Below are 20,116 nucleotides of genomic sequence, written 5' to 3'. Positions count from 1 at the left end.
TCTATATTAAAATGAAATATGATGTACTTTTCAAATATAAGGTGTCAGAAAGCACATGTCAAATTAAAGAGTTAGCTAGTGGTAGTGTACAAACATTATTTTTTATTCTGTTTCCTATACCACACCCATCGGCATGGAACTGAACGCCTGCTGAGCACCCATAATACCGTACCAATTAAGGCTTACATTTTCAAGAGTGTTCACTAATTTTGGGTGTCCAGTTCAGGAGACCAGGTCTTGATTTTTCATAGATTAATAGATTCCAAGGCCAGAAGTGTCCACTGTGAATTAGTCTGATCTCTTGCCTAACACAGGCCATAGAACTTCCCTAAAATAATTCCTGTTTGCCCTAGAACAATTCCTGTTTGAACTAGAAATATTTTCACAGGTGCTAAGCCTCTGCAGCTCTATCTGACGTAAATGGGAGCTTCGCAGGCTCCATACCTCTGAAAAATCATGTTCTATGTGTCTCTAGTTGAACATTCAAAATTAACATATAATTTTGAAAATGTAAGTCTAAATCCTCTCCAGTGTCTTTGGGTATTAGAAGCTGTTTTACCAAGAGAGAAATTGTAGGCATGGAAACTTTTTAAAACATGGCATTGGTTAATCCACATGCACCTGGACAGGTAGAAGTGTGTCTGATTTAACAATCTTCTACAGTGCGATGAAATACTCAACATTAGACCTAAATCATCAAGTTGGAAATGTGTACCGTGTGATAAATTTCATACGATGGGGGAACCCCAGGATCTACAAAGAGTTAAAAAATGCTCAGTATGGAGAGAACTTATTTTTCCATAGGTGCAGACTTGGGTACAACATCTTATCCTTTTGGAATTTCCTCCAACTCCCTGAGGCTGATGGAGTGCCCTTTTGCATCCTTTTGGGCAGCGTTGTCCCTGGTACCAATCTGTAGTGCACTGAACTACAATACCTATATGCCACTAAAACTGCTGATGCTTCAAAGGATGATCCAGGGAGGCAGCTATCTGTAAGGATTACTTGGCATGTTCCATTAGAATAGGCGATATGAAAAAGCAAAATGGCAAGATTCCTCCTCTCCCTCCAGTATTTGCTTCAGATGTAGACCTAATACGATATTCTGTCAAACATCACAACATCCGCTAATGCAGGATTTTTCAAAACGAATGAAAATATCACCAAACTGTTCTCAAATCTTATGAAAACTCTTATTTTTACCATATTAAAAATCAACAAGTAAAAACTGGAAATTTTGCACAAAAATAGACAGTCACAGACTTTACTCTTGGATGTCACTGAGTTTCATACTGTCCTTTTCCGCAGTAGGAGTGAAATTTTATGATGGCTCGTCACTGGTACCACTGTAACTTGCTCATCATCATAGTCTGTCAGGGGACCAGTTACGTAGCACTAAACCTTGTTGAGGATTAATAAAAATTCTCAGCAATATGGAGGCCTAAACCACACTTCAAGAGTACTAACACTTCTGGCTGCAGTTCAGTGATTTGAAAAAGCCATATGACTCATTGTTTTTTAAAATGAAGACATTCTGAAGAGACAGATTGGAACAGGTACACAGAGGGTGGGGGGAGGGCAAATAGCTCATACCTCAGATGGCCCCATAATGGGCAGCTACCATCACAGTTCCAGTGCCCCAGGGAGTTCAGTCAGATCCTCCATATGTCCCCTAAGGAATAGAGTGCTACAAAGAGGATGGGGAGAGTCTGGGAGGAAATGGATCCCTGTCTCTCCACCATACACTGGTCTACGAAAGAGCACTGCGGGGAGCAGGCTGTGCTGAAATATGGTATATCAAGAAGCTTAGGGAGAGACGGGGTCTCATTTTGATGCACAGTCCCTGCCTTGAAGTCCCCCACACCACACATACAGGACTGAGTCTTAAAGCACTGTCTAAACCCAGATTAAATTGCCATGTGTAGTTTAATAGGGACATGTACGCAGATTGAGTCCAGGCCCCAGATATAGAACTGCCAACACAACTGATCTTAGCCAAAGGACTATGAAAAAATTATGCATGGCTTCATAATGCATCTTCTCTCATGTTTTCTATACATGTAATCTTTAAATAAATTAAATTTTTCTCCTTTTCAGACTCTCTCCAAGCCAAACACTCCACTTAGTTTGAACTTAAACAGTTCCTTAGAACAGAAGACAGCAATTTGGAAAGGAGAGTGGCCCAAGTTCGAGTTGTTTACTTCTGTGCAACTTGATTCAAATTTAACTTATATTAATGGGTAAAAAGGAGTGTGCAGGTCTTAATCAGCTCTGTAGCAGACATTTATCTACATCAGAAACAACCACTTAGTGTGACACAAATAGCATCTCTGAGAAGCCTATACCGCTTTGTTCCAAGCAAGGAACATGCAGATCAAGATTGAGACACTTGGTTAAGCATTGGTTAAGGAACCTCACAGTTCTTAAGATTTATCCAAGCTATACATACAAAAATTACACACCAAATAGCTATGTTTAAAGAACACTAAGATGACAGTCAAGCAATGAAAATTTAGGAAATGCCAATATTAAGGTTGCCTTAATTTGCCCTCCTTGTACTTATGCATTATGAAAAGTCTTTAAATTATATGACCACATACTATTTGTGAGGGTATGATCCTCTACAGTCTACACATGTCTGCCACTGGGGGAAATAAGAGAGACAGACACACTCATCCAGTGGGTTTCCTAGACATTCGCTGACAGCAGAGGAATATTGAGACTCAGGAACCCAGTGTTCAACTGCAGTTTCTCTAGGGTAGCATTCTCCAGAGGTAATAAACCTTTTTTGCCCCCATTCTTTCCATCTTGCCTCTATCTCCCTCTCAGCAGCTTCTGTCTCAGCCCCTCACACTTTACCCACCTGCAGCTGGCAACAATGCTACAGCTAATAGAAAGTAAGAAAAGGAAACATTCAAACGTTCTTTCCAAGTACTGTCTCTCAGAGTTTGGGAGGGTAACATAAATACAGAAGTTCTGTGAATAAGATCCATGTTTCCAAGTTCTCCTCTTAACACTTACCTCCAGCCACGCAACCACTGTAGGCCCGTCCCACTGTGCAAAAGGCAATCCCTTTCTCCGAGCTTCTTCCAGAAGTTCATGCCTAAAAATGCATCATACAGTGTTAAGTAGGTGGCAGTACCTGGGACAGCAGAGATGCACTTATACTTCCAAGGCTAATGCAGCACAATAACTCTCCTCATTTATACCGATAACCTCGTTAAAGTATTTAAGCCTAAGTAAAAGCAGTTCCTTTCCTTTTTTGAACATATTCCTTTCTCTATCCCAAACTTTTTTCTCTTTCTGTTCCAGGACTCCTTTGATAATGCCTAACATGTAAAGGAAATACTTTTGTATTTTAATTTTCAACATTTCTGGATTGCATATAGAAATAAACCATAGAGCAGACATCTATTACACAATGTTGTTACATGTTTTGACACAATTCATTGGATAGGCATTGTGATAATTTATAGACGATATGTGAATCATTACAAAGCTGGCCAGCTATAGATCCAAATTCTGCACCTGCCATCTCCTCTGGACTTCAAAGATTGTGGAACACGTCAATCCACAGTAAGAATTTGGCTTTTGCAGCTTTTAAAACAAAGAGTGTAACATCACATTTAATATAACGATATTGAATATCGTACAGATTATATACATTTTAAATTGATTAAAATACCCGGAAAATGCTAGCTTTCCATTTCACCCATATTAAATAATTTGATCAAGCACACAAAAAAATCCTTTTGCACAGGCGAAAGGAATGACAGGATATTTCAGGGGCACAGAATTGATCACGTAGCCCCTCTAAAACCAGTTTCTTATTAACCAAAGTATTTCTGTCTGCCTCCCACTGAGAGGAGCACAGAAGGCAGGTTCTCAGCAGTAACGGAAACAAATAGATGAGGACTATGTTAATGTAACATTAAAATTTGCTGACAACACCTCATAAGAAAGGCAATGTAGAGTTATAATATTGATTTTGCTTCCTTGTCCTTTATTCTTGGCTGCCTGTGTGATTCAGAGATCCCTCAACAACGCTTCTTTGCCTTAGTAGCCCTTCACATAGTGCTCTTGAAAAACTGTGGCACAATGAAGCAGAGATAAAGGCGAGAGAATTACTCTGTTTTTTTAAAGAAATAAACTTGGGGTTCCCAAACCATGAAGGGTCCGATTCTGTTACTTGTGCTCCTAGTGAATATTCTCTTACTCTGTAAACTGCTCCACTGTAATCAATGAGACCACTCTTGCAGTTAGATGCTAGTGAGTGAGAGTTTCAGGATTTGGCTCTAGTAGAAGAGGAGAAAGACTGATTAAGACCTGCACACCCCTTTGTCCTGATAATCTAATTTTGATTTGAATCAAGTTGTCCAGCAGTGAAGAACACAAACTACTTATGCCACAGTCCTTTCCAAATTTATACCTTCAGTTCTATGGAACTGTTTAATTTCCTAAATGACAACTTTCAGGTACAATGCAAGATTTTTAGATACCCAAAGGTCAGAGTTTATAGGTGCAATCAGCCGCTTAGATACCTAAATTCCCTAAATTATTTTGCATCCATAAGAAGAGTCCATTTTTGAAAATCTGGCCCTACAACTGCCTCAGGTTTCTGTATTTCTCCTATATCTGTAGTTAACACACTGACATCTGACAACACTTTTCAACCAAAATCATCTAAGCTTCCCTCTCAGCACACACACTATCCCCTGCTGCAGAGAGTTTTGCAGCTGCTCGTAGGAAACTGGTTATATAACTGCCACTTGCTATCCATGTCCTCTTCCTGAATCCCAGCTAGGCCGAGGAGACCTGGGGAGCTGGGCCAAGGAGTCCAAAACTATCAGTAAAAAAGTCACTTAACTGCTTGGTGTGTAAGGATGGTGTTAGTAAGGGTTTCCTGCTCCAATTTCCCAAAGAGGATGGAGTGCCCCTCTCTACCACACTGCTGTTGCACAGGTTCTACCCAATAATTGGAGTACGAGATCACTCAACCACCCATCTCCCCATCATCAGTGTGAGCTTCCTCAGTGCTCAGCGGTATGTGAGTTGGGGGGAACTTCGGTCCAGGAGGCAAATTTGGGCTTGTTAGATCTCTTTTCAAACCCATGGCTGAACTCTGGAATTGAAGTGCCAGCAAAGGAGACATAATCTTTAGGCTCCAGAGCCCCTTTACAATGTCTTTCCCCTGAACAACTGACTTCCTCCAGCCTGGAATATCAGAGAAAGTATTGAGCATGTTCAGTATATCTCTGGTGTGATTCCCATGAGCTCAGTTGCCATACGGTAATCAGACTGGAGTCAGGTTTGGGCTCTTAGCTGAGCATTATGCTGCTGCTTCTGAGGGAGCTGTTCTCCCTTGGAGTAGTGAAGAGCCTCTATAGTTGCATGGTCAGCCAGACTCGTGGCAGTACTTATGGGAGAGCAGCTCTGGACGCTGCTTTTGGCTGAACAGAACAGGCCAAAACATGAATTTCTCTTACTGCTGGCTACTGCTATCAGTGACATCACACATAATCCTGAGGTTCTTGGAAGGCACAGCAGGTGAGGGAGGAAAATTATTATAAATAATTTTAATTGTAATTTTAAAATCTATTATTCAGTCAAATATTGTACTAGGGTGAAATTAATCCTTGGGCAGAGTGTCCGCACAAGACCAAAGCCTCACTTAATGATTTGGGATCTTAAAGAGATTTTTATTTATTTAATTTTTTAGAAGGATTTAAATTTATATTTAAAAGCTCACATAATAATTTCCTTTTCCGTTATAGTTTTGCCTACAAATCATGAAGTGCAAATTTTATTTAAGTTGAATTTCCCATTTAAAAAAAACCAAAAACCTGTAGTTTAAAAATATATATGATTTTATATTATATAATATGAAATTATAAATTATGTCACAGAGCTTGAACCTTGGATCTGCAGAACTAAAAACAGAGCCTCTATTACTCCATCTAAAGGCAGTAATTTCTTAGGCGATAGCTGTAGCAGACTTTTATCCTATTATATGAATCAGCCACTAGAGGGGGACAAAGATCCACACTTTGTTAGAATGGGTTACAAAAATGAATGTATGAAGCAAGTTAATTAATAAACTATGTATAATTTTGATAAAAAGTAAATATAATGAATAAAGTTAATATGACTAAAATAGCAACTTCCAGTACTTATGAATAATATGACTCTTCTGCTGCGATTGTAAGGTCTGCAACAAATTTTCAAACGAAAATTCCTTGGCTATTTCAAAGACAAGTTTTAAAAAAATCAAAATCAAGATGCTAGAACCAAAATTGTGTTTTACAGGAGGTCACACTAGCTGATGGCTTTACAATCTCTGAATCTCATTAAAGGGGTTTTCACTGGAGAATATGCTAGTTTATTTTACAGTATAAACTCCTTGCAAAAAGAATCAGATAATTTTCAAATGAATCTGTAATTTTTCATTACAGCAATGTGGAAATGGCTAAAATTGTGTGTAGTTTTCCTAACACCAGGGTAATAACAGCTATAAATTTCGAAGCCATTTTTGGAGAAAAAATTATTCACTACACTTCATCAAAGTAATTTATGAGGCCATGAAGTTATCCTAAGTAAACCCCCCAAATTAGTGACTGAGAGGAAGGGGCCTGTGGCTCCAGAGGGTAGCCTACTGCTTGCTACGCAGATGGACAGAGAGGACCCTGGTTACAGGAAGCTACAACTGCAGCTGCCTCCTCCCTGCCTAGCTAAGAGACTGATCATTAGGGGAGGAGCAGAGAGTGTGCTCAGCTGCATTAATAACAGCCTCAGACTGTTTCCCTCTGCTGGGGCTTACAGTTGGTGGGGCGAAATGTAGTGTTCCCCTCCCTAACCTGAAAGCTGGGGAGGAGCTGGCAGATGTCAGAGAAAGCACTATACACTGTGTGACTTCGTTTGTATCTTTAGGCAGATACAGGACTTTCCTTGCTTTCCTATCTAATTTTTGGCAACATATGCAACCAATATGGTAAGGAGAATTGACATTAATTAGACTTTACTGAAAGAGGTAGTTTGCAGATATTCTCTAAAAGGGTTTGCAAGCACTGGAATGATTACAAAATGAATCAATATTTTTAGATATTATTTAAGAATAAAATCCCCTTTATTTAAGGGAGTAACTGTGGGAGTAACTGTAATATGAATATAGGACTGGGACCTTGACGGTCATCTAGTCCAGTCCCCTGCACTGACAAAGGACTAAGTATTATTTACAGCATTGCTGAGAAGAGTTTCTCTAACCTGCTCTTAAAAACCTCCAAATGACAAAGATTTCCACAACCTCCTTAGGTAATTTGTTCCCGTGCTTAATGAGCCTTATGGTTGGGTAGTTTTTCCTAGTATCTAACCTAAATCTCCCTTGCTGCAATTTATGCCCATTACTTCCTGTCCTCAGTGGATAAGGAGAACAATTTATCACCCTGCTCTTTATAACATCCTTTTATGTATTTGAAGACTGTTATCATGTCCCCTCTCAGTCTTCTCTTCTTCACACAAAACAAACCCAGTTTTTTCAATCTTTCCTTGTAGGTCATTTTTTCTAGGCCTTTAATCCATGTTTATTGCTCTCCTCTGGACCTACTCAAATTTGTCCACATCTTTCCCAAAGGACACAGTACGTCAGTTGAGGCTTATCAATGCTGAGCAAAGCGGAAGAACTACTTCTCATGTCTTGCTTACAACACCCCTATGAATACATCACAGAAGGACATTTGTTGTTTTGCAACTGTATTACACTGCTGACTATACTTAATTTGTGATCCACTACAACCCCCAGATCTCCTTCAGCAGTACTCCTTCCTAGGTAGTCATTTCCCATTTTGTATTTGTGCAGCTGATTATTCCTTCCTAAGTGTAGTTCTTTGCATTTGTCCTTACTGAATTTCACCCTATGTATTTCAGACCATTTTGACAGTTTGTCAAGATAATTTTGAATTCTAATCCTGTCCTCCAAAGCTCTTCCAACCCTTTCAAGTTGATATTGTCCACAAATTTTATAAGTGTGCCCTCTTTGCCATTATCCAAATATTTTATTATTGCATTGTTAACTATCTTCTACTGCCCTAGATAGATGTTGCAAGCTAAGGAAATTATATGAAAGTGGACTTTAGTTAGCCTCTGTCCAAAGCTAGGATGACTCTTCTGTTAATCTAACAGTTTAGAAAGAGGACATGATACAACCGGGTATCCTCACCATTGGTGCAATTAGAGAGGGGCACAGTCAGGTGTGTCTGGGCTGGCTGGCACAGAATGGTGGTGACATGGAAGTGCTGGTTCCCTCCAACATTGACCTCTCTTCCCTAATCCCAAGGAAACTACTTCAGAGGGGCACTATTGTGCTGGGCTGTTCTCCCTATTCTGATCCTCCCCAGAGCCCCGTGGGACTGTTTAGCATACGATTATGGTAACCCACTCAACATCATTATATTAGGGTTGCCATTCAGCACTTTGAAACTCCTCTAAAGGGAGCGGTGGCCAGAGTGGACAATATGGGAGTTGTGCTGTCAGGGGAGAGATAAAACCGAAGAGATCAGTGCTGACTATGAATGTTCTGGACAACCTGAGAGTTAGGGCAGTGGTTTTCAACCTCTGGTCCATAGAGGGGGTCCACAAAAGGTTGTTGTTGCCAAATAACAGTGCTCTTCACCCTGTGGTCTGCAGTCTCCTAGGGGGTCAGCAGACTAAGTCTAAGATTTCCAAAGGGATCCACAACTCCATTTAAATTTTTTTAGGAACCAAAAATGAAAAAAGGTTGAGAATCACTCATTGACCTCTCTGTAGGAAAATATTAAAATCTGGATTAAAAACAAAATCTCTAGCTTGATCTTGTTTACAACTGTCACAAAAGCGAGGCTCACCTAATGAGGTGAACAATAAATAGCTGCTCAAAATGACTGACACCTAACTTCATGTGCAGGAACTATAATACATAGTCTAAACACTTCCATGATGAAGCTTGAATTTCAACACACAGCTCCATACTTCTGTAAAATAATAGTGTGATTAGATAGTTCCAGTTGATTTCACATGTTCAGTTCTCAGTAATACCAATTATAATGGCTCTTAATTAAAATTCAATAGCAAATGTGAGGCAAGTTCATAATGAGGCATGTTAAAATAAGAAGTAACAACATTTTAATAGTATGGTACTAGTAGTTCTCACTTAGAAACGCTGGCTTGTAGACAGAGAAGCTAATTCCCATGAAATGTTGTGCATAAAAGTTTTCTAATAAAGATATTGCCTGCAAGTCAAAATGTTACGTTGAAGACAAAATGCAACAGATTCCCTTTATTGTCATTATTTCCTTTATTATTATTTAACACTAAGTAATGTAAATGGAATGGTTAATTATTGTATTTTTTAAGTAGAAATATTTCCCAAATTACAACCAGCCTTTATACATACTAGATTTCTGTAAATTAAGATAGATAGAAGATGACATTCAATGTGAGCAACTTGAGGATTTCAAACCAAGGTGTAAACACAATTGATTCTCTATGGAAAAATAATATTCAAATAATTGAAACAGACAAATGTCCAGGAACTAGTGTCTTGGATTCAAAGCCCTTTGGAATCAGGCAAGAGTCTTTCCATTGAACTCGTAAGGCTTTGGACAGATGCTATTAGCAGAAGGAATTTTTCATTTCTCTGTATTGGTATTTCTTAGCCACTATTGATTTAAAAGGAACTAGAAGCAAACTTGTCATTGCCATATACATATATAATCTCTTTTAAAAGGGTCTGTATGTGTTTTAAATACAATCCTTAATTAAAAATTAAGTTAGTTCTTCAAACTCTTGCCCTTAGGCTGACCCTGACTTTAAATAATGTAGTCATCTTTTCTATGTATATGCATATATATATGTATTACTTTATATAATAGGTGGACTGGGAATGGTCTTTGCAAAACTTTTTCCAGTTAACTTTAAAAGAGTTTTCAGGGGAGAATAATTGAAATATTGAAACAGGTAAATGTAAGTAATGATTGAAGCAATAAATAAAAAGGGTTTAAATACAAAAGGCAAGGGAAGTTTTATTATTCATTTAATATGAGCATAAGTAACATAGTTATGGACAGAATTTTTAAATATTGCTGTAATTGCTGTATATTAGTGCATGTTCTGGAAGCAGAAGGGCATTATTGCTTTTCTGAAAGCATACATTATGCAAACAGAGGCATATTCTGGAATGCTGAATAGCCATAAAAAATAAAGACCATAACTTTAAATTAGAGCAGCAGAGCATTACTATTAAAATATAATAAAAACAGTAATGAACCAAACAGACTTGCCTAATAGATCACCTTGCAATCTAGTATAAAGTTTACTAGATATTATTAGAGACCCTTGGAGCTTCCAGGTTAATTAAATTTTATTAAATCAGGTTTTGTAGCAGCATTTCATAGTAATACATTTTAAATTAAAATTGTAACTCCTGTCCTCTACAAGTTTATTTCTGGTCTTCCAATCTTAAAAGAGCCATAGTTCATACATATTTAAGAGTTTGTGTACTCTGCATAGAATTTTCTTTTATAAGCATCATAAATAGTTTGTTTCAGGAAAAGCAAAAAACTTGTTCAATTGATCTAAGAGGAGGAGATGAGGATTTTAAAGCTTAAATCAGGAGAGCCAATTAAAACAAATTTCCATACTTTTAAAACAAATGAATTGGTGAAAAAGAAAAATAAGCATGAAATTCTATAAGCATAAAATGAAAATATTGTTGTTCTATATACAGAGCATGTAGACCCAAGAAGCGAATCTATTTTAAGAACTGACTGGCATTATCCCCAGTGTAGACTCATAAGAGTAAGGGCTTCAGGATCAAGTCCTGAATTTGTGAAGAAAAGAGAAATATTGTGCGTTCAATTATTATAAAGTTTTAGAATACCCTGAACATTTGGCTTGGGGTTAGTGCTCTGCATAGGTCTGGTTATATAATTGAAAAAGGAAAAGAAAAAAAGAAAAGAAAACATGGTGCTGAAAATGAACATGTTCAGCAGCCAATGTGATTTAACTTACCCAGATGTGCTTTTCATGAGATGAAGAGAGATGGATGGAAAAGAAAAGCATACAAACATTAATGAATATATGTCAATCCATTAAAAAAATCAGGACAGATAAAATGAGAGCACAATCACAAATATGGCAAATCTCACTATGAAACAGACCTTCCACTAATTTATTTAAAAAGATACACGCTCCTGTATGATTTTTAAACTGAGATAATAGCAGGTTATAATTAAATTGGCGTCTGTTACTTATTAGAAACCTCTTAGCACAACAGACCTACAATAAATGTTAGAGCCAGAAGGTCTGACAACACAGCACATGTTGGATACTATTCACAAACAAATGCAAGTTGTCCCAGCTTTCATCATTCATAACCTTTTGTGCAATGGAATGTTATGTATATTTTGATTAGTGTTTTTCACACAAACACATTTATATACAAACAATGTGGATTTAGCCACTAAGCAAATTACCACGGAAGAATCTCCAACCACACACACAGAAAATACACAGCAAAGGGTGAACCAGGATTTGCTTTCTTGCCTATTACATCAAAAAGCCCCCAAAATAAAATGGTCTAAGTTGTGTTTTCTGAAACATTACAGGAAATGTCAGCATCACTTAGGGATGGATTGTGCTATCCTTACTCATGCTGAGTAGTATGTAACTCTGTGACTAGTCTGATTGGTGTGAGACGAGTTGTCATACTGATTTAAGCAGTTTTGCATTCTATGTAAGGTGTTACTCAGTGTAAGGATAGCAGCATCTGACCCCTTACTAAGGTAATGGAATTTTACTTCCAGTTCATAATGACACTATATAAAAGAGCTTGCTGAGTTGTGTATGGTTGTAAAACAGCTACGATTCTCCAAAAAACATGGACAGAGAAATATCACTAAAAGGACTGTTCACCAATCACACCAGAAATTTGAGTTTATTTTCCTGTTGACACAAGCGTTTAAAGTTATACAGAATTAAAAGCAGGGTAATAAAAATAGTTTCTGGATGAATGACATTGCCCACTAGCCAATAAGTCCGCTAAACATGCAGAAAGCCCAGGAGCTAACCATGTGCCGCCAACATAATTTCTAAAGGTGTCTATTACAGAGTCAGGATGCCACCATTGGTAATATAATTTCCCCAGCATACCATCTGTATCTTATGATTGTCATTCAGTAAAGAAAGGGAGATCCCGTGTCACATGCCTGAATAACATCTAAGCAATCTTACAATACTGTATTTCGAAAAAACCCTTACACAGGTCAAAAGAAAGGTGTGCTGTAAAACTGCTTGGAAAATATAAGTGAAGAAAAGTCTGGCCTGATGAACCCGTGCTCTGATTGAGCCTGGGCAGCTGGTGATGAGGTCGGACAAAACACACAGTAATCAGGAAGGGGGAAGAGGCCAAGAAATAAAGTTTTTGTTTCCAGTGTGTGTGTGTGTGTGTGTGTGTGTGTGTGTGTGGTGGAGAGAGAGGATGGGCAAGAGAAGGAGAAAAATGGGAAGAAAGTGGGAGTAAATGACAAAAGAGTGAGGTATGGAGAGTTTTGGGGCCAGAGGACAGACAGATGGGGAGGAGGAATAAAGTGGGTGACGGAAATAGAGAAATAAATACATATTTGTACAACTCTTAAATTAATGGACACACCATTAGACTTGAAAGTAGAGTCATGAATTGTAACATTTGGGAGAAGATTTTCTGCATTGATATACTCTGTGAGGACTGATCTTAAATCTCTAGCTGGAGATAACCCTACGGGGGTGAAGTTCCCAGTATCCAAAGGCAGCATAGCACATTCCCTATGCTAGGGGAGGCTAGACGAGTGTTAGGATATAGATATTCAGGCCTGTCTGCAAAGGCCTGTACTTTAAGAATTTAGGTGTATTCTTATCACTTGGCTAGTGATAGAGATATAAAAGAAAGAATCAAAATCACTGTCTGCTGGTGTAAGGGCCTTCTCTTACTGTGACAGTCTGAGGCCCTGTTCTTAGGCTAAGGCCTTTGGCTAAGCAGCAGAGGCAGCCATAAGCTGGGAAGCGAACGGTCACATCCTCACATTCCAAACTAGTCACACTGAAATAAGGTGCTATTCGTCTGTTAGGAATACAATCCTGTCCTGATAGTTCCTATCACCTCCAGAGAAAGGGAAGTGCCTAGAAAATGTAAAAGGAAACTTAGTTTGATAGCATCCTGTCTGGCAAGAACTCACTTATCAATAGCTGGGATGTGAAACCCTCACTTCTGTATTGTCTTGTCATTATAGTTTCCACTTTGCTATTGTTTGTCTGTATAATCTCTGTCTGGTCCTGTGATTGTTCCTGTCTGCTGTATAATTAATTTTGCTGGGTGTAAACTAATTAAGGTGGTGGGATATAATTGGTTACATAATCATGTTACAATATGTTAGGATTGGTTAGTTAAATTTCAGGAAAATGATTGGTTAAGGTACAGCTAAGCAGAACTCAAGTTTTACTATATAATCTGTAGTCAATGAGGAAGTGACTGGGTGTGGGTGTGGGTGGGTGTGGGCATGGGCATGTCGGTGAGAGAGATGGGAACAGGGAATGGGGGTAAGAAAATTGGAATCATGTTTTGCTAAAGGGGGAAATGGGAACAGGGAATGGGAGTAAGGAAGTTGGAATCATGTTTGGCTAAGGGTAGGAATGGGAACAGGGACACAGGTGTAAGGCTCTGTGGTGTCAGAGCTGGGAAGGAGGATACTAAGGAAGGAAACTGGAATCATGCTTGCTGGAAGTTCACCCCAATAAACATCGAATTGTTTGCACCTTTGGACTTCGGGTATTGTTGCTCTCTGTTCATGCGAGAAGGACCAGGGAAGTAAGTGGGTGAAGGAATAAGCCCCCTAACAACGAGTGTCAGGCTGCTCTAACCTGCCCCCTGAGCCAGACAGAGAATAAAGAAAGATAAATTGGCTTTCTCATGCCCTCCTACTCTACAGAAACTCTGGGTCCTTAAATTTTAGCTCTCTAATTTTCCTAAAAAAACTTTTTATCCCCATTTTAATGAATCATAGAATATCAGGGTTGGAAGGGACCTCAGGAGGTCATCTAGTCTAACTGCCTGCTCAAAACAGGACCAATCCCCAACGAAATAATCCCAGCCAGGGCTTTGTCAAGCCTGACCTTAAAAATATCTAAGGAAGGAGATTCCACCCCCTCCCTAGGTAACGCATTCCAGTGTTTCACCACCCTCCTAGTGAAAAAGTTTTTCCTAATATCCAACCTAAACCTCCCCCGCTGCAACTTGAGACCATTACTCCTTGTTCTGTCATGAGCTACCACTGAGAACAGTCTAGATCCATCCTCTTTGGAACCCCCTTTCAGGTAGTTGAAAGCAGCTATCAAATCCCCCCTCATTCTTCTCTTCCGTAGACTAAACAATCCCAGTTCCCTCAGCCTCTCCTCAAAAGTCATGTGTTCCAGTCCCCTAATCATTTTTGTTACCCTCCGCTGGACTCTTTCCAATTTTTCCACATCCTTCTTGTAGTGTGGGGCCCAAAACTGGACACAGTACTCCAGATGAGGCCTCACCAATGTCAAATAGAGGAGAACGATCACAGAAGGAAGACAAGGATCTTCCTTGATCATATTTCAGCTTGTTGGAAATATCATCTGATTTTTTTTTTTTGGGTGGGGGAGGGTTGTTTCCTGCTGTCTTTTGTCTCTATCTTCCTTATTCCCATAGGCTCCCATCCTATAAAGGGACTGACATGGCCGGACCTTTGTGTCTGTATGGTGTCCCATTGATTGCAGAATCAGGATTTAAGACACAGTTGGATCCACGAGTACACACTTACATCCATGAGGGTCTTTCCACTGAAATCATTGGGATGCTGCATGAGTGCAAAGCCCTATCAGCAGAGATCAGATTGCAGGGTTGAGGCCTTGTTTTGCTTTTCCTACTTGTGTCTGGCTCAGAATTAACTGTTAGTTGAGAAAAGGAGTACTTGTGGCACCTTAGAGACTAACAAATTTGTTAATCTCTAAGGTGCCACAAGTCCTCCTTTTCTTTTTGCGGATACAGACTAACACAGCTGCTACTCTGAAACCTGTTAGGTGAGGTAAGCCTCCTTATACTGTATAGGGAGAAAAGATTCAAACATTTGGCAAGAGGAATCTCTGGGTCCCGTGTTTATTTTTCACAAACCCTGTATTTAAAATCAAAGGGAAACAGTTTTCCATACATAGGAAGAATGAAATTATGTACTGCTTTCATTGGAATTTGACAGGAATATAGAACTTGACTGCTCTCCCCTCCCACTGTGCTCTGAGTGGACTCAGCTTTGGCGGGCAGATCCCATATGCATCGCTGCCGAGGGGGGAGTGATTCTGATAGGCACTGGAGCACTGGGACCAGTACACAATTTTGTGTTGGTGGGAGGCAATAACCCTGCATGCCCCTCTCCCTAGTCTCTGCATGGGGCTGGCCCCACCAACCCCCACTGCACCCCATTTTCCCGCCACCCATGGCTTTGCGCCCTGGGTGGCTGCTCCGTTCATCCTGCTCTGGTCACAGACCTGCACTCTGGGTACATCTACACTGCAATTAAAAAATCCACGGCCGTCCTGTCCCAGCTGACTCAGGCTCATGGGCTAGGGCTAAAGGACTGTTTAATTGTGATGTCGACATTTGGGCTCGGATTGGAACCCAGGCTGCAGAACCCTGTGAGGTGGGAGAGCCCCAGAGCTTGGGCTGCAGCTCAATCTGAACATCTACGTTGCAATTAAACAGACTCTTAGCCCGAGCCCCCTGATCCTGAGTCAGCTGGCTTGGGCCAGCTGCGGGATTTTAATTGCCGTGTTGACATTCCCTCTGACACATTTCCAAGACCTGAAGAGGAGCTCTGTGTAAGTTTGAAAGCTTGTCCCTGTAACCAACAGAAGCTGGTCCAATAAAAGATATTACCTCACCCATAGTCTCTCTTCAATATCATTACATTTTTAAGTGTACAGTATCTTAATGAAAGCAATTCATAGAATCATAGAATATCAGGGTTGGAAGGGACCTCAGGAAGTCATCTAGTCCAACCCCCCTGCTCAAAGCAGGACCAAGCCCCAGTTTTTGCCCCAGATCCCTAAATGGCCCCCTCAAGGATTGAACTCACAACCCTGGGTTTAGAGGCCAATGCTCAAACCACTGAGCTATCCCTCCCCCCAATTACTGTTTTGGGTACAGGAGAGAGACGGGTCCCCCCCCCCCCAATATCTAATTTAGTAGCATCACATATTAACAAAATTAAGGGGAAATATTGGTAGAGGTCTTTACTGAGTGTTTCAGAAAGATACTTCAATAAATGGAGAGAAAATATGTTTTGCAATGGAATTAACTTGAAAGGAAAAAGCAGTTCTTATTTACACAAAACAAAAATTAGGCCCTGATCCTACAAGGAGAACAGTATGGGTTCATGAATGCAATGCCCCACTGACTTGGGGTTCTCCTAGCCCAGGCATGGGCAAACTATAGCCGGCGGGCCGCATCTGGCCCACCAGCTGTTTTAATCTGGCCCTTGAGCTCCCGCTGGGGAGTGAGGTCTGCTGCTTGCCCCGCTACCTCGCTCCAGCCGGGCAGCAGGGTCGGGGCTGCTCCGTGCAGCTCCCGGAAGCAGCGCCAAGTCCCTGCTCAGGCTCCTACGTGTAGGGCCAGTCAGAGGGCTCTGCTCTGCACACTGCCCCACCCTCACAGCCAATGGGAGCTGCAGGGGCACAGCACAGCAGAGCTGCCTGGCCATGCCTCCGCGTGGGAGTCTGAGGGAGTGTCACAACCTCAGGGGTTCTTTTGGGGAAGGCAAATCAGCACTGCATGTTGCTAACACTGTTGCAAGGATTGCAAAGCATTTTGGGGAGCGTCAAAGGTGTAAGTGAAGAGTGAAAAATTCTTTTGCAGGCTGCAAGAGGCCAAAGGGGGAAGGAGAAAGAGAGCAGAGAATGGGTTAACTCAAAACTGCAGCTAGCAAGCTCAGTCCAATGATAAGACGCTGGCCCCAGTCCAAGGTCACGGCACTAGACAAGAAGTTTATCTCTCACCCAGCCACAACCAGCCATGAAAAAACCAGGGCTGCAAAGACAAAGAACACAGCCAAGACAACGAGGGGCAGGGAGCAGAGCTTTGCATCCTTGGAGCCGTTGTGTTTTGGAAAAGTGAAGAAATCCACAGAAAGCCGCTTTGGACTGGCACAAAGAACACCAGGAACAGAGGTTGCAGAATGGAACACCCCCAAAGAAACCCAGACCTTAAAACCCTCCTGAGAGTTGGAGTAATTCGGAGATCGTTGCGGACCCTGGACAACCTGGGCCTAGGACAGAACTCCTGTCCACCCTTCCCCCTCTTCTGCTTACGTTACACCCAGGCTTGGCCAGCGTCGGGTAAAGCATGTGTGAGTATGAAAGTGGATTAGGGCTTGAGGCACTAACACTTTCTTCCTTCCTCTAAGTAACGTGGGAAGCATCCATCACTCTCTGCTGTTATTTTATTATTTTATCAATAAAGCTTTAAAGCTCAGTTATGTGGTGTGTTCTGTCATCTCCTCCCTAAAGATCCTGCGGTCTCAGCCTGATCACCTGACGCCCCAGGCAAATTGGTAACATAAATCTGTCACAGGGGGACATGCTGCTGCTTCTTACCGCATGAGGTAAGTATGGCCTGGAGCCTGTACCCCGAGCCAAACCCCCATGCCCCAACCCCCGTCCCAGCTCTCATCCCCTGCCCCACCCCAGAGCCTGCACCCCCAACTGGAGCCCTCACCCCCCCATGCCCAAACCCCCTGCCCTGATCTCCCTCCTGCCCTCTGAACCCCTTGGTCTGAGCCCAGAGCACCCTCCTATACCCCAAACACCTCATCCCCAGCCCTATCCCAAAGCCCGCACCTCCCCAGCTCCCCACGCCAGCCTGGAATCCCCTCCCCCACCCTGAACTCCTAATTTCTGGTCCCTCCCCGGAGTCCACACCCCCAGCCAGAACCCTCTCCCTCTCCCCCCCACACCCCACCCCCGATTTCATGAGCATTCATGGCCCATCATAGAATTTCCATACCTAGTGGCCCTTGGGCCAAAAAGTTTGTCCACCCCGTCCTAGTCAGACTGGGGACACAGAATGCACATTTTTATGGCAACAAGACATACTGAATGCATCTTTTGTTTGCTAAAAGGGAAAAAAAGCCTTGGGAGCTCTTACATCAAATGATTCGTCATGAGTGCAGATACAAAGGAAAGAAATTAAATGAAGGACAATTAAAAATAATACGGCATGAGATAAAAATTATTCTTAAGGACTAATGTACAACAAGAACGCACACTTAGAGGATAACAGGTTTTTATAAATGTTACAAATATGAGAACAGTTAGATGGATGGCAATTACGAAGAGCTTAATTAACGCAATTTTGATTAATTTAAAAAAATGCATGTAATTAACAACATCATTAGGAAAAGGCACTTTTATACTGCAGCGGGCAAAGTTTTTCTACTTAAGAATGTACTAAATCAAATTCTCCTCTCAGTCACGCATATAAAACCCCACTGAAGTTACAGGAATTGTATATGTGTATAGCTGAGAGCAACAGATCATCTAGTCTGACCTCTTGTATATCAAAGGCAATTTATTTTCACCCAGTTACCTCTGTTTTGAGCCCAATGCCTTGTGGTTGATTGAAGCATAACTTCCAGAAAGGCATCTAGTCTTCATCTGAAGACCTCAAGAAATGGAGAATCCACTACTTCTGTTGGTAGTTTGTTCCTATGGTTAGTCACTGTCTCTGTTAACATTTTTTACCTTAATTCTAATTTGAATTAGTCTGGTTTCAGCGCCTAGCTATTTGCTCTGGTTGTGTAATCCACGAGATTACAGAGACCTTTAGTACCCAGTATTTTTCCTCATCACGGCACTTATACACTGTAATCAACTCACTTCTCCATCTTCTTTCTGAGCTCCTTAAGTGTCTTAGTGCAAGGCATTTTCTCCAGCCCTGAAATCATTTCTGTGGTTCTTTTCTACATCCTCTCCCAATTTTTCAAGAAATTAAACAAGAGTAAAATCAGCAAAAGGAAAGTAAAGGAACATAGCACTATTAGGAATGTAACTAGGCAAAGAAAAATGAAGCTAAATAACAAAAGTCTCCCTTCTATTTAACATGGGAATTATTCTTTCTTGACATGTTTATTTCTGTAATAAATTATGATTAGTTTGTGTCTAGACTCAACCAAGCAGCACTTCTAGATTAAAAGCTAAAAAATTGTGGGTGAAATAATGAAGATTTATGAACAGATATAGGTATCTGATATAGCAAACACAGAGTTTCTCTGAATATAGGGAGTTTTGTAGCGTGGACCAGTCAGTCCTTGATCTTGCAAGCACTTATGCATATGTGTAAACATGTGCATAAGTCTCTGCATGATCAAGGCTTTTATTTTCTTTTTTTGGCTTCCTGCGTTAAAAGCAGAAACTTGCATTTTGCAAATACAAAGCAAAATTGTGGTTTGTGTAATTAACTAGAATAAGGGTTCCAAAAACACATCCACAGTATGGAATATTTTCTATATCCATTATCCTTGGTAAATCTGAACTTTAATGTTCTTGCCTATTTTGGGGACATGGTGTATAGACTGAAGGTTTAGATTACTGTTTAAAAAACAATTTAAAAAATCAGAACAAGAATATTGTCATTCAGATTCAAGCCAAACAAAAGCAGAGGAAAAGTTAAAGCTGTCAGCTCTGACCTTGACTCACCCTGGTGTTCTTGTTAGACTAAGGACTAGGACAGTACAACAAAATTTAGTTAGGGTGAACTGATTGTTGCGAGGACACCTCTGCCTGCAGGTAATACTGCTTCTATCCTAAGACTGATATTGACAGATGCAGCACAGAGCACAAGAAATTTGTGATCTTCAGAGTTGGATCCTATCAGTGCGCTCTGCGGAAGAGGTGGTTGATTTATACAGACAACTTTGGTAATGTGGGGAATAATTCAGCCATAGGATCTGCTGAAGGAGTAACAGATGAGACTGTTTGAGGCTATGATAGCAGTGCATATGAGCTGACATCCACCTCAGTATGGAAGATCAGCCTACTT

At 40.7% G+C, this 20,116-nt stretch overlaps 1 protein-coding gene across 3 annotated transcripts in view; it reads right to left on the bottom strand.

The window, feature by feature from the left end:
* Positions 1-20,116, bottom strand: part of PPFIA2 (PPFI scaffold protein A2) — a 578,892-nt gene that overhangs the window by 28,239 nt on the left and 530,537 nt on the right. For all 3 annotated transcript variants that reach the window (XM_077807711.1, XM_077807712.1, XM_077807713.1), the window contains one exon: positions 3,022-3,103. In XM_077807711.1, coding sequence (XP_077663837.1) covers positions 3,022-3,103 — 82 coding nt within the window. The remainder of the gene's footprint in view (positions 1-3,021; positions 3,104-20,116) is intronic.

This window comes from Eretmochelys imbricata, chromosome 1, assembly GCF_965152235.1.
Source record: "Eretmochelys imbricata isolate rEreImb1 chromosome 1, rEreImb1.hap1, whole genome shotgun sequence".
NCBI lineage: Eukaryota > Metazoa > Chordata > Testudines > Cheloniidae > Eretmochelys > Eretmochelys imbricata.
Note: the sequence above shows the minus strand (reverse complement) of the source record. Positions and strands in the feature narration are given on the sequence as shown.